We start from the raw sequence: 14,347 nt of genomic DNA on the forward strand, positions 1-14,347 counted from the left end.
ACTTTTTCATAAAAAAGAAATATTAGTTCTACCGTAGACTCAAATTATTATTATTGAAATGGTTTTCATGTCAAGGAGCTAAACAATTATAGGTAATCCATTGGTAAGGCAGCCACCACTAGATAGTGATTGCTAGTGAAGCCCTTGGGACCCAAACGCAAGAGTCCAAGGGTTACTTGGTGAGACATACTCATGGAGAAAAGCAGTAGGAATTGGGGAATCAGACCATGAGAGGGCAGAGCACGGGAAGAGGAGGAATCAAAGGTGATTCCGAGACTGTAAACCTGTCCCTCAGCAAAAGGATGATACCACAAAGAAAAAGTCAGGAGGATGTTTAGTGGTAAAAATATTAGTACGGAGGTGCCTGGATGGCTCAGTCAGTTAAGCATCCGACTATTGATTGTGGCTCAGGTCATGATCTCCCGGTTTGTGAGTTCAAGGCCCGCATTGGGCTTTCAGCGCAGAGCCTGTTTGGGATTCTCTCTCTCCTTCTCTCTCTGACCCTCCCCCACTCTGTCTCTCAAAAATAAGTAAAATAAAAATTGGACAAAATATTAGTATGGATTTTAGGTATGTAGACTTAGGGATGCTAGTGGGATATCCAGGTTGGGATGAACAGCCCACCATTTGGAAACATAGAACAAAAGCACAGGAGAGAGGAAATGAAGATTAGACATTATCGATCTAGCTATTTAATTAATTGTTAATTAACACTTTAATTGTTAATTAATTAATTATGTATTAATGAGAATGGAGCTGAGATCATCCAGAAAGAAAAAAGAGAGGCCCTGTCTTGTTATATTGGTTTTTATCTTTCACTGCAAGGTCCACAAAGATCATGAAGAACATTTAAGAGGTTTTATGAAGGCATAATTTCTCATTCATCTCTGTACTTCTAGGACTGCTTACCTCTACCCTTACACTCAATGTCCCAAACATCCTCAACCATTTTTAGTGCCCAGGGCACAGCATGATCTTTCTCTCACTTCTTCCAAGAACAATTTCCTTTCCTCCTTGATCTAGTTGGCCTCATTTCCTTTTGAGTTGTCATTTATTAGTTGTTCTGGAAATGTTTCCTGGTCCTCTGTTTGGGTTAGATCTTCAGATCACCCAGTAATACTACCAAAATCCTTACTTTATTGTACTTTAATCATTTATTTACTGCTATTTACTGGCTTGACTCCCTGGGCTTTCTGAGGGCAGGATTTCTGTCTTGTTCATTATTTTAAGCACCTAGAACAGTGCCTGGCACAAAATAAGCACTTAAAAATATTTGTCAAGTGAATGGATGAATGGGTTGATAAACAAGTAAAATGAAAGGCAAATAACAATAGCTATATACTTGCTTTATAGCTCCTTAATTACCTAGCATAAATTTGGGCTTAAAGAACACTTGAGGGGACAATTAGGTGACAACTATCTTTGTTAAAATGGCCTGCTTTTTAAATTACAACAGCAAACCATGCAGACCAGGTATGGAAAATATAGGTGGACCTTAAATAAATATGTAAAATATAACCAAGTATACCACTGCTTGCATCGCCAGCATCCTTGAGAAATCATCTGACCCAGGAAATGGGCATTAAGACCTGAATAGCTACGGTTTGTATACTTTCTCAAAACTGTCAAGCACCAGCTCTGAATAACTACCTGAGTTCACACAGAATCAACAAAATACAATCTTCTTTAGGAGAAAGCATACCTGTCACAAAGACGCCACTGCCGCATACGGAGAACACCGTGGCCTGGAAATCCCACAGCTTGGAGGACTATCGGAAACATGTCCTTTTCTGCGGGACAGAAGTTATCCAGGTCAAGCCGTCTGGGCAGGGGCCAGTGAGAGCAGTTGTTTTGCAAACAGGTTAGTAGATTCCACTTTTGTAAATGTAGTCCCTGCTTAGAGGTGGGGGAGTTGGATTGGGGAAATTTGGCTTAGGATTTATGGAGTTTGCCACCTTCTGGTAATAGTCATACTTGTTTCTAGTCAGATCCTTATTTATTTATTCTAAGTTGCCACCATTTCCAACCTCACTGGTTCATTGTTAAAACCCTTGTCTAAGATGAAATACATTGATGATACAGAGATGAAATACATTGCCTCAAAGGCAAGACTGTGTTCTTGTTTGTTTGTGTTTTATGTCCCCAGGCTTCTTTCCTTTTCCCTCTATACCAACTCTAAGTGATTCCCAAGAAAAAAGTTCCAACCATTATCACTTGAGGACTTTCTCCTTTCAAACTGCTGCTTGCTGGGCTATTTCCAGGTCCCCGCTGGATGCCTCCCTCTGGGTTCCCTACAGACACTTCAAAGTCAAGGCATCGAAAGGACTTATCCTCCTCTTTCTGTTGACAGCATCACCATCTAGCCGGTCTGTCCACATCACCTTTAGCTTCCCACTTTCTCCCGTACCAAGTAGAACACCACATCCTGTCAATTCTACAAATACCTCCTGAGTCTTGTCTCCCTTTCCTTCATCTCCACAGTTGGTGTTTTGTCCAGGCCTTTCATCATCTCCTGTCTAACCATTGCAACAGAAATATTCTCTTGACTGTTCCCTTTCAGCTTTTGCCTCAAATACTTTGCCTTGTCTTTTGTTCCACCTCCCCCTGGATCTGCCACCAAGTCATATTTCTAAAGCAGATTTTGAAGCAGTTTACACACACCATGCTCAAAAAGTTTTCAAGACTACTAATCTTACTCCCGGTCTTTCACAGGACATCACACAGCCAACACTACCCCTGACCTGTGTTTCTGCCAGCCCACATATGCACAGATCCAAAACCCACCTTGCACTTTGTTGTCTCTATGTGTTAGCCTATGATTCAGTTGTTCTACCCAATTTTTTAAAATTAAAAACATCAAGTTTTGCTTCAAAGGGGTCAGTGGGCATGAGCTAATGAATGGAAATCATGGGAACCACCTTATCTGAGCTTGTAAAATGCTGAGGCAACAAGCTAGAGAAAACTCTGCTCTTTTTCTCCAAAGCCTACAAAGCCATGTTTGAGGAGACTATACATTTACCAAGCAGTGGGATTAAGGCGTGTTTCATACAACAGTGGTTCATATCTAGTAGCCCCCCTTTTGTTGCCAATAACTTAGATTTTAATGAAGATCTACTAAGTGCCATGCCTTGAGGGCTAAAGAAAAAAATTAGGAGACATTCCTTGCCCTTAAAGAAGATTATGGTCTGGTGCAGGAAACAGTGTGGAGTTAGAGCTAACTAAACACAGAGCAATGATAGATGTCACATGATTAAGTGTTACAGGGACCCCCAGAGAGGGGGAGAAATTATTTTTGATAAGAAGTGTGGGAGTAGAACTCTGGAAATATTTATTTGATGAGGCGGCATTTTGAGCCAAGCCTGATTGGATGGGAAAGCTTTAGCCAGTCCTAGCAGAAGGCTAACAAAACATGCTAATCTATTTCTGCAAAACACAAAAGAAGGACTGCCTTGGGGTTTTCTGAGAGCAGTGAGCAGTAAAGAGATAAGTCTAGCAACATAGGAGTATACTGAGGTTGACAGGATCTAGAATGCCGTGTCTAGAAATTTTAACTTTATTGCAAAAAATCAGGGGTTCTGGAAGGTGTTTGGGCATAAGAACGACATGATCAGAGGTATATGTGTTTAAGAAATTACTTGTTTTGTGCTTTCCTTTTGTCTTCATTTTCTATTATTTTCAACACATACTTGAGCTTTATTGTCTTCTCTTAGCAGCTCGTCTTCTCTGGTGACTGTGTCTGTCAGTCCTCAGTCTTCTTTTCCTCAATCTTATGCATGAGTGAGGAGCTTCACTGTGTGAGCCGTTGTAGCACTGACTTCCAGAGCAAGAGAAATTGAACAAGGTTAAGTGAATATCACTTATTGTTCCTAGTGACTTGTAGGGATAATAAATGTAAATATACTGTTTGCAGTGATGTCTTCATTCCATATTCAAATGACACTATTAACCAATCCTTAATTCAATGCAAATCATTTTGGGTTTCGTGGTAAACTGTATTAAGGGAACTTACTCCACCTGTGATTACCTTCATGCAGGTTACAATACTGCCAAAGGGGACTTGGTGAGATCCATCCTCTATCCCCGACCTCTGAACTTCAAGCTATACAATGATGCCTTCAAGTTTATAGTGTTCCTGGCCTTCCTTGGCATTGTGGGTTTCTTCTATGCCCTTGGTGTATATATGTACCATGGAGTAAGTACTGGGGGTAAGGCTTTTTAATGACATAGCTTTTTCAAGGATCCTCACCTAACTCAAAAGGGTTGGATAAGGTCATCTTTTAGCCCCATCATTCCGTGGATCAGTTCTGTCCAATAGAACTTTCTTAGATGATGGAACTATTGTATACCTACATGGTCCAATTTGGTAGCCCTTAACCACATGTGCTTATTGAACACTTGAACTGTGGCTAGTGTGACCAAGGAAATGAATTTTCAGTTTTACTTCATTTTAATTATTTTTAATTAATTTAAGTAATTTAGTGATTTGATTATTTAGTTAATTTAAATTCAAGTCACCATATGTAGCTAGTGAAAATTGTATTGGATGGCACAGCTATGAAAAGTTGAAAAGTTCATGACTTCTTTCACCACTTGGATGCGAATAAGAGGTTACTTCATGTGTGGCATTGGTAATACCGAAGCCCAGACATCCTCAGAGGAAATAGGTGTTTCTCAAGTCTGATAGAATGGAGAGGATTTAGTCAATCAGATCAGGGAGGAGAAAGAGCATGCTAGTTGGAGTGAGAAAAGGACAAAGGAAGAAATGCAGATGGGTCTTCTGGAACCAGCAAGCAACTGAGAGATTAAATCTAGCAAGGTAAAATGGGTCACATTGAAAGGGTTCTTGAATGCCGTGCCTAGAAATTTGGATTATTTGAGAATGCTGAGATATTTGAGTGTGTACATTGTCTAAGGCATACCCAACATACCATGTACCCAGTGAGTTTTTCTATGTTCTGTTAGGTTCTAAAATAGAACTGACTCTCCACTTTTACAGAACTGTATGCTGCACGGATCCCCACTTCCTTTTAAACTTCATAGTGGTCTGGTTTTGGTTTGTTTGAACATTTCTCTTAATGGTTGTGACGGCTGAAGGAAGGGTTCTCACAAATGACCTCTGAGGTCCTTTCTGGTCCTGAGAGTGTGATTCTTTTGTGAACTGTGTAATCTCTTCTTTAAGACATACTGGGATGTTAGCAATGTGGGCTCATTGGGAAGAAGAAAAAAAAATGTAAATAAAAGGGTCCAAACATAGGTATGAAACTGGGTATGGGTGACTTAATTACAATGCCCAAATTTAGTGCATTCTATGTGTGTGTTGTCAGGGAGAGGGGTAAATATTGATGGACAGAGTGACGAGAATTTCCAAGCAATGTTCACGCTCGTACTTGAGCTCTGGGTAGTCATTCCAGTCTGATATAAGCCTTCAGGCAACATTTCTAGGTCAGGAAAAGGCAAAGGAGGCCAGGGCATATTGGCACCCCTAGAATGGACCCTGGAAAGAGCTGGGCAGACTGTTAAAGCAAGTGGGACTGGAACTTGAGGCACTGTGCCAGTTTCATCTGGGGAGCAGGAAAACAAACAAAAGGCCCTCTTCTGTGGACCAGGAAGCACCCACAGTGATTAGGAATGAAGGTTTCCCGGGTAGGACTCAACATCTAATACACACCAAAGCAGCGATACTAATTGTAGACCCCACCTTCTTGTGGGTCATAACCTGTGACCCTGCTGGCTTCCTCCATCTGTACTGTCTCAGGAATAGATAGAGCTGAGTCCTCGGGGTCAACACTTTGTGGCCGTGGTTGGGAAAAACAGAGAACGCTGGATTTTATGACAATCTGAGATTGGACCAATGATGTATCTAGCAGCCTTTGATATTGAACTTGAATCTGTATTTCCAGTGCTCAGAAGAGGACTTTAGTGGCTAAAATTACGGTTAATTTCATAAAAATCTAGGGTAAGGCCATTAATATCTAGAGAAGGTGAAAAATAAAACAAGCCATGCTGTGATTTGATCTTGGCCCCATTCTTATCAGCCATGTGAATTTCTGTGGACCCGCCTGGGATCTTGACTCTATGAGAATTGACTGGATACTATAAGACACTGGTCACATATTTGTGCCCCCCGAGTGGGACAGCCTAGGGTTCAGATCCTCACCATTTAACTAGCAGATGGCTTGGGGAAGTTATTTTAATTTTTTAAACCTTGGTTTCTTTATCTGTTAAATGGAGAAAATAACAGTGTTTACCTCCTAAGGTTGTTGTGAGAAGTAACTAAATCATTTATGTAGCCTAATCCAGCTCTCACCCCAGAATGTGTGCAGTGAGAACAAGCTGTTTTTACTATGGACTTTAGCAGACTCTTGGTCATCATTTTTATCAGGTTACCTTTCATTTAATAGTTCCTGTGTCAGAAACTGTGCTAGGCTCTATATCTAGAGATGAATAAGATGAACTTGCAAAGGACTTCAAAGATGTATAAGCCACAGCTGCTGCACCCAAGCGGTTTGGAAGCGACTGGGGGAGATTTATAACCCAACTGTCAAGCCCGTGCGTGAAATGTTACAACTCAAAAATGGTCTCAGTGCCTGGGGAGTCTAAGAGGGTGTGTTATGATGAGCAGAGGAAGGATGGTACTCTGGGTGGAGGGAATGCCAAGCGAAGAGAAACAGAGTCAAAAAGGGCAGGGTGGACATAGAAAAGGGATCAGAGTTTCTTTTGTGCACAATGGGAGACAACTTGTCTGTTCCTTAAGCACACCCAAGAGATCTCTCTGCCCCACGGAGAGAGCAGCTCTCTTTAAATATTTTGAGCTTCTAAAACTCTTGGAGTGCTGCAGGAGACGGTGCTAGAAAGGGTGCCGCCCTGTGCTGCTAGGCTAACCTCTATGTCCCTCCCTCCCTAGGTTTCTCCAAGAGACACGGCAACCATGGCCCTGCTTCTCCTCACCGTGACTGTCCCTCCTGTGCTACCAGCTGCCCTGACCACAGGAATCGTGTATGCACAAAAGAGGCTGAAGAAAAAGAAAATCTTCTGTATTTCCCCACAGAGAATCAATATGTGTGGACAAATAAACCTCGTGTGCTTTGACAAAGTATGATCTAAACTTTCCTGGTTGGAGGTTGATTTCAAGGCAGAGCAGAGCTGGGAAAGGCCTCCAAGAATGCCTGGTTCACTGCTTTCATTTTACATATAGGAACACTGAGGCCAGAGAAGGTCACACAGTGGGCTAGTGTGAGACCATGCTCTACAAGCCCACTGTGCAGAGTCCTAAGGAAGTGGTTTAGCTATATCACATCATAAATTTCTTCCCTATGAAATTTAATATTTTTGTGCCTGTATTGGGTTTCAAAACAATCTCTTATTGTAATAACTTCTATGACTGACTGGCTTTTTCAGGCAAAAAGAATTGTGAGGAACATTTCTGTTCCCTGAAATACTTTGTCCTGTGCTTAATTGAAAATATTCCATTTTTCTCCTCTGCTTCTTTTAAGGAAAGGGAGGGAGGGGACAGTGCCTGTGTTAATGCACTCAGTCCCTCCTTTCTCCTTTGACCCCCAGGTTATCAGGACTCAGGACTAGAAGAATGTTGTCCTGTAACTGCTTGGGGTTCTGGAGGTAGCAGGGGAGAAGTATGTCCAAATGGGAAGGATTGCTGCTCTGGGACAGGTCTAAAACCTCTTTCTGTGACTCTCCTGTGGGGGTCCTGTGTCCCTCTGGAGGGACCTCAGCCTCATCCACCTGCTGTTCAGATCCTGCCCTCTGCTTGGGCAGGCCAATTTAATTGTTGTAACACAGTGGGCCTGGCCGGTCCCTCCATGTCTTCACTTTGTATTAGAATAATTAATTAAGGCTTTGACACTTTTTAATTAACCTACCTTGGCCAAGAGTCCCATTAATAAGAGGGTCCTTGCTCTGGAGAAGCTCATGACTTAGCTGAGGAAGCAGGTACAATGGAAGTGTAAACCATGATAATGCAGTGAAATGCATGCTCAAAGAGGCATGGAAAAGCATCGAAGTTAAGTTACCTGCCATGGATGGGAGGTCACCGCTGAGCTGTGGCTTTGCTTGTTAGACAGAATGGGCTCAGAGATGAGCAGTTCAGAAGCACAGGGATGTCATGGCCTGTGGCATGTGGGTGTGGCTACAACAGGGGCTGTGTGGTAGGGAATGTAGCTGGAGAGGAAGAGCCCAATTGCTCAGGGCCTGATGTGTCAAGCTAAGAAGTGGGGCCTTGTGAAGGAGAATGGGAGCCTTACCATTTTTTTTTAAAGACGATCAAAGACATTTATATAGGTGTGTTTTGTTTATTCCATCGAGGGTAATTGGTGAGAAGGAACAAAAGGGAGGTAGGACTGAGACAGGAAGCTATCTAGGGAAGACTGAAGAGATGGGTCATTGTCCTAAGCAAGGAGGGCAAGAATGGAGAGTATAGGACAAACTGAAGAGACACCATGAGTAGACTTGATAAGTCTTGGCTCCACACTGGAAGCAGCTCAGCCCTAAAATTAGTTCCATTCTATTCTGGCTGAGTTTCCTCTGGCAAAGAAAACCCTCAATCACCACTCCTCAAGTTAACCACTAGGGTTAACAGTAGCTTCTTTTAGTTCCACGGCCTTGGAAGTTTTCTGGTAAGGATTCCCATTATTTACCCAGCAGCCTCACTGGTGCCTGTAATATAAGAGGGAGATTATAAAGTTAGGTTCATTACATATTTGTCTTTTTCTAAAACTAATTTTTCCAGTTGTTCATTTTATGTCTCATACAAAGCTTTTCCCCTCCACGTCCTCATGTGCTCCTTTGCTAGACCAACTGAGGAACTGTTCCTCGGCACGCTTGGCCAAACCCTCGGTGGCATGACAACATGTCATCGTGCAAAAAACACTGGGTTGGGATTCGGCAAAATGAGAAATCAAGAGAAATTTGAACTCCAGTGATCTCTCGGTGCCTTTATAGCTTGTACATTGTAAAACTCTACCAATATGGTGTTGGAATGAAGCACCCCACAATTAATCGAGGTCCCCATCTACTTTTATTTCCACTTAGAAGACATTCACCATGTGCTTCTTATTACCATATATTTCTAGTTTATGTTGGTCTGTTATAAGTTCTCTGAAACAGTTCTCTCTTATCTATTCAGCTCAGCCCAAGCCTGGGCTAGTATTTATGCTAAGAAGTTGGCTTTTTCTGTCTTATTCCCTTTACAACTGTAACTATAATTTAGTTTTCTTTCTGTTCATGGCTAGTTTTATAGTATAAGAATCATTTTCACATAGAGAAATGACACGGTCCCATTTCTGTTTGCTGCCATATAATCTCTGTTTTCATGTTCAAAATATTGATGTGTAAAAATATAATCTGATCATCAGGGAAACATTTCAGTTTGAATTAAGCTGCTAACTCTTTTTGAAATGGAATAACTCAAGAGGATTTGGAATCTAAACACACAGGTTGGAACCCTCATAAAATGCAGGAGGGAAATGAAGCAAATAGGTTTTTTTCTATTGTTCTTCAAGGAGTAACTCACACAAAGCATGTTAGCTTTCTGTGAAGCCCAAATAAATTGAAACAAAGAATCCTTCATTCCTTAATTGGAAGTCCAGTATGGGTTCTGTCTTTCTGCATGCTTTGCAAATTTTATTTAACATTTGTCATCTAGAGGGAGATTCTAGATGGGCCAGATTCTGGTTCTTTCTCTCCAACCTGCAAGCCACTGGACCTTGAGGCTGCTCCTTTAACTTCTAATCTGAGAATGTCCTTTCCCTATTTAGTCGATTGTAAGAATTAGAAGCATCGTAAGCACTTCATCATAAAGCGTTATGCCAATTTAATGTGCTGTAATGAAAGAAATGTCATTTGATAGGAAGCTAGAAAATTCAGTGTCTTATACAGAAATGACTGTAAAAAGAATGATGACAGAGACCTGGGTGTCAGTATTGAAAAGGGATACACCCCAGCACTTGGGAATGTTCTGCTCAGCCTTGACAGTGCTGAAGTAGTGGGAGCCACATGGTTACTCTGACTGGGTGTTGGCCTCTTGCATAAAGACACTGGGGTCTGTAATTAATGGTGGGCTATGAAGCAATAAGCAAATTCAAAGTGCTGTCATAGTACTTAGTTCCATGTTGCTTTCTTTGTTACATTATGTGATAAATACTCTCCCATAATATAGCAAATCAAATCTCCCAACCATTTTCCTCTTGATCTAACAATAAAACCCATTCATGGGCATTAATAAGTATTTATTATTAGCACTTCATTTCTCTCTAAATTCTCAAAGCCCTTTATCAACATTTCATTATCAATCTGGACATTCATCATGTCACCCATATTTTAGAAAATTGCTGTGAGCCAGATGGCAGACTATGAACTAATCAGTCTTAAAAAGAAAGAAAAATTCTGAACTCTGCTTTAGAAAGATAGCAGGTGCCAACTATAAAGTCAAACTCGTACTGGTCCTTATTGGATTTCCATTCACTAAATGCTTCTCGTTTAACAACAGCAAGTGCAAAAATAAACACACAAAAGCAAAACACTAACATTTGATTGTAATGATTAGTATCTAGAATCATTTCATTATCGACACAGTCTTTTCAGGAATCATTTGTCACCTGCTGAATTCTTCCTTCAGGTACCCTTCTCTGATTTAAAATTCAATGCTTGCAAGAGTGCCTGAGTGGCTCAGTTGGTTAAGCGTCTGACTGGCTCATGTCATGATCTCACAGTTTGAGCCCAGCATCAAGCTCACTGCTGTCAGCATGGAGTCTGCTTTGGATCCTCTGTTTCCCTCTCTGCCCCGCCCCCCCCTCAAGGCATGCACACATGCTCGCTCTCTCTGTCAAAAATAAACATTAAAAACATATTTTTAAAAATAATAAGAAAACAAAATTTAATGCTTACAAACAAGGACTTTGGACAACTAGATCTACTTTAATGTTTTGGGAGGTTGGGTTTTGTTTAAATCATGATGTAATCAAAAGTTCTAAATCTTATGCTAATACCAATTCTAACTTCTTCCAGACTGGCACTCTTACGGAAGATGGGCTGGACCTCTGGGGGACTCTCCCTACTGCTGACAACTGGTAAGCACGTCAGTGAAGATGGGATGTGGGATTGGTATAGCTACCTTGGTGCTATTCAAGTCCTTCCTTCTGGTGTCCCAATTATTCTAACTTAAATGGGTTCTAAGTTCAGAATCAGATGTGGAAAATAGGCCTTCAAACTCCACATGAAAAAATAGAACGAACTAGATGAGTAAGAGGCTGAGTGAATAAAAAAGAGGAGCAAAGGGTGAAATCATAACTGTACTTAATTAAAAACCACAAAGATTTGCTGGTGGTTATTGGACTGGGCGGGGTGGGGGGGGGGGAGTCCAGAAAGGAAGAGTTCCCTCCCTTCCCTCATGTAGCTCACATCTCATGGGATTGGAAGGCACAAATGCGTTCATCTTCTACGCATAATACAGCCCATGGAAAGAGCTATGATTAAGGCACGCATATCAGAAGAGAGAAGAAAAAATAATAATGATTGTTTGATATAATACACAGTCTTGGATTTTGGAATAACATAGTGGATAAAAGGTCGAAATTAATTTTGGAAATGAACAGAATGAGGAAAAACACCTGACAAAGATAGCACTTGAGATAGAACGTTAAAGGGTATATGGCTACCATTTTTACAGACACAGGTGAAAAGCTGGCCACAGGAGAGGGGAGAACAATCACAGAGATGCTACCCCAGAATGGATAGTGAGGAGAGGGCCCTCGCTCCCCTTCCCCACAGGGCTGAGATCTGCCCTCTCGGTCTAAGTACAAGATGCCTTGACTCTTCAGCTCTAGATATCCCCCCTTGGCTGTAAACAGTGGTTGAGCCTCTGTCTTTGAGTCATGCAGGGGCTCTCCAGCACAGTGATGGGGCCAAGCACAGCTCTGGCACGAGATAACAGCAGACAGGCAGTGCGATGTTGCAGAAAATACTTGGGTTCAACCCTACTCATGTGGTTCAGCTCCTGGTTGCTCAGATGGCCGGGCCAAGCTTTTGTCCGGACAAGCACTGCTTTGTCTTCTATTTGCCAGACCAGTGAAAGGGGAATAGGATGCTTAGAGTTTTCACCCCTCCTCTCTTTTCCTTTCCCCAAATGCTCAGGTTTTCGGGGTGTAGAAACCACTGTCTACAATTATCATTTGGCTATTAGATGGGAAATGAGAATGGTAAACTGTACCAGTCTACCATCATAAAGGAAAATGAGACGCTGGATATCTATGCCAGGAGTTTCTAGAAATAGGGCAAAGGACTGAGTCATGAGAAATATTTGAGTCCAGGTGTGCTTTTCTATTTTAAAATTTTTTAATGTTTATTTTTGAGAGAGAGAGAGAGCGCATGAGTGGGGGAGGAGTGGAGAGAGAGGGAGATTCTGAAGCAGGCTGCAGGCTCTGAGCTTACTGCCACCCTAGGCACTGACCTCAAGTGACCTGACAGAAGTCTCTGTGATTATATCCAGGCACTTAGACTTTATCATACGGGGCATGAGGAGCTCTGGAAGGATTTGAACATAAAGGTTAAGCATTATTGAAACTCTGTGTTGGCAAGATTTAAGGGGCAGAGTGTGTAAAATGATTTTGTTGAAGACTTTCATTTCTTAATCATCTTCTCTCCCAGTTTTCAGGAAGTGAATAGCTTTGCCTCAGGCAAGGCTTTGCCATGGGGCCCGCTGTGTGCTGCCATGGCCAGCTGCCACTCTCTGATCCTTCTCAATGGGACCATCCAAGGAGACCCACTGGACCTCAAAATGTTTGAAGGCACTGCCTGGGTAAGATGATAGTTTCTTGTTTTGGCTAAATGAGAAAAACTTGAAGAAATCCTTACTGAAAGTGGAAAAGTTTTCTAACTTTGATTGAAGCTCAGAGAAGATTTGTAACAACGTTGAAGGAAGGTTCGACTCTACCTGAATTTCCCAGTATCTGCTCCCAAGAACTCTGTTAATGAGTGCAGCTTGAAATAAGGTTCCGTGATCAAATTGGGAACCTGCTGTTTTAAGAAAGTAAAATTGATTTCTTGGCTACCAGATTTCTTTAGTATACTGTGGTGCATTGTGAATATTCAAGAAGGAATAGGATAAGCAGCATTTACCAAACCTTCTTGACCACAAAACCTTGACAGGCCAAAACATGGTACATTCTCTGTAACACAGAGAAACAGTGGTCTAAAGCAGTGCTATTCAGTAGAGTAGCCACTAGCCGGCGACATGTGGTTATCGAGTACTTAAAATTGGGCTATGCAACCAAGGACTGAATTTTCCATTTTAATTCACTTTAATCAATTTAAATATAAATGGCCACAGGTGGCTGGTAGCTACTGTATTAGACAGTATAGGTCTAGATACTAGCCTGAAGGTTTCCCAGTCCAACTGGATCAATTTTTTGAGCTGAGTATGAACAGTTGAAAGGTATAAACCCATTCTCGTGGCTGTCATGACATGGTGAGCAGACCTCTCGACCCCGTCACTTTCTAGCTGTGTGACCCCAAATCCAGAACCAAGATTCTGAGTCTGTTACCTCAGGTGTGCATTGGTGATAATAACGCCTCACTCACCGACTTGTGGTAAGCACTGATCCTATGAGCCTACAGGGGCTGCTTGCATTGTAAAGTGCCCACCAAGTGAAAAGCATTCATTCATTCATTCAGTCAGTCACTATTTAGTTAATTACATTACTCTGCTCTCCAAAAAGCCAAACCAAAACAAAACACGTTTTCAAGCTACTGACAATGATATCTTAACTACAGGGCAGCATTTAAACAGAATGTTAAAGGAATGAAAACACATGACTGCAGGGACATGAAATAACACCTCACAAGAAGGCAAATTTATAGATGTATAGATTTATAGTGGGGGGAGGGGCACCTGAGTGGCTCAGTGGGTTACGTGTCCAATTCTTGGTTTTGACTCAGGTCATGAACTCACGGGTTCATGAGTTCAAGCCCCGACTTGGGCTCTCCACTGGCAGTGTGGAGCCTGCTTGGGATTCCCTCTCCCTCTCTCTCTCCGTCCCTCCCCCCCCCCCACACTGTTTCTATCTAAAATAAATAAACTTATAAAAAAATTTTTAAAAAGTGTGTACTGGCAAAATTGTAGCTTTCTAGAAGCCAAAATAATAAAAGAGGAAACCTGGTAAACATGGAAATTTTTGATATCAGCAAGTTAAAATTTAAGCATTTGCTGTGGAGAAATCTTCTACTTAAACACAAAGGGATAATCACTTTCCTGGATCTTAATGGAGAGGAATCAGTGTAATTATTACACATTGTCCTCACCGGCATCCTTCGCATAGACACAATGATGAGCTGCTTA

General features: G+C 41.7%; 1 protein-coding gene across 1 annotated transcript in view; it reads left to right on the plus strand.

Moving 5' to 3' along the window:
- LOC123595645 (probable cation-transporting ATPase 13A5) overlaps positions 1-14,347 on the plus strand; it is a 116,691-nt gene that overhangs the window by 58,822 nt on the left and 43,522 nt on the right. The window contains exons 10-14 of the mRNA XM_045473333.1: positions 1,691-1,861; positions 4,035-4,192; positions 6,905-7,093; positions 11,020-11,081; positions 12,658-12,808. Coding sequence (XP_045329289.1) covers positions 1,691-1,861; positions 4,035-4,192; positions 6,905-7,093; positions 11,020-11,081; positions 12,658-12,808 — 731 coding nt within the window. The remainder of the gene's footprint in view (positions 1-1,690; positions 1,862-4,034; positions 4,193-6,904; positions 7,094-11,019; positions 11,082-12,657; positions 12,809-14,347) is intronic.

This window comes from Leopardus geoffroyi (assembly GCF_018350155.1).
Source record: "Leopardus geoffroyi isolate Oge1 chromosome C2 unlocalized genomic scaffold, O.geoffroyi_Oge1_pat1.0 chrC2_random_Un_scaffold_44, whole genome shotgun sequence".
Taxonomy (NCBI): Eukaryota; Metazoa; Chordata; class Mammalia; order Carnivora; family Felidae; genus Leopardus; species Leopardus geoffroyi.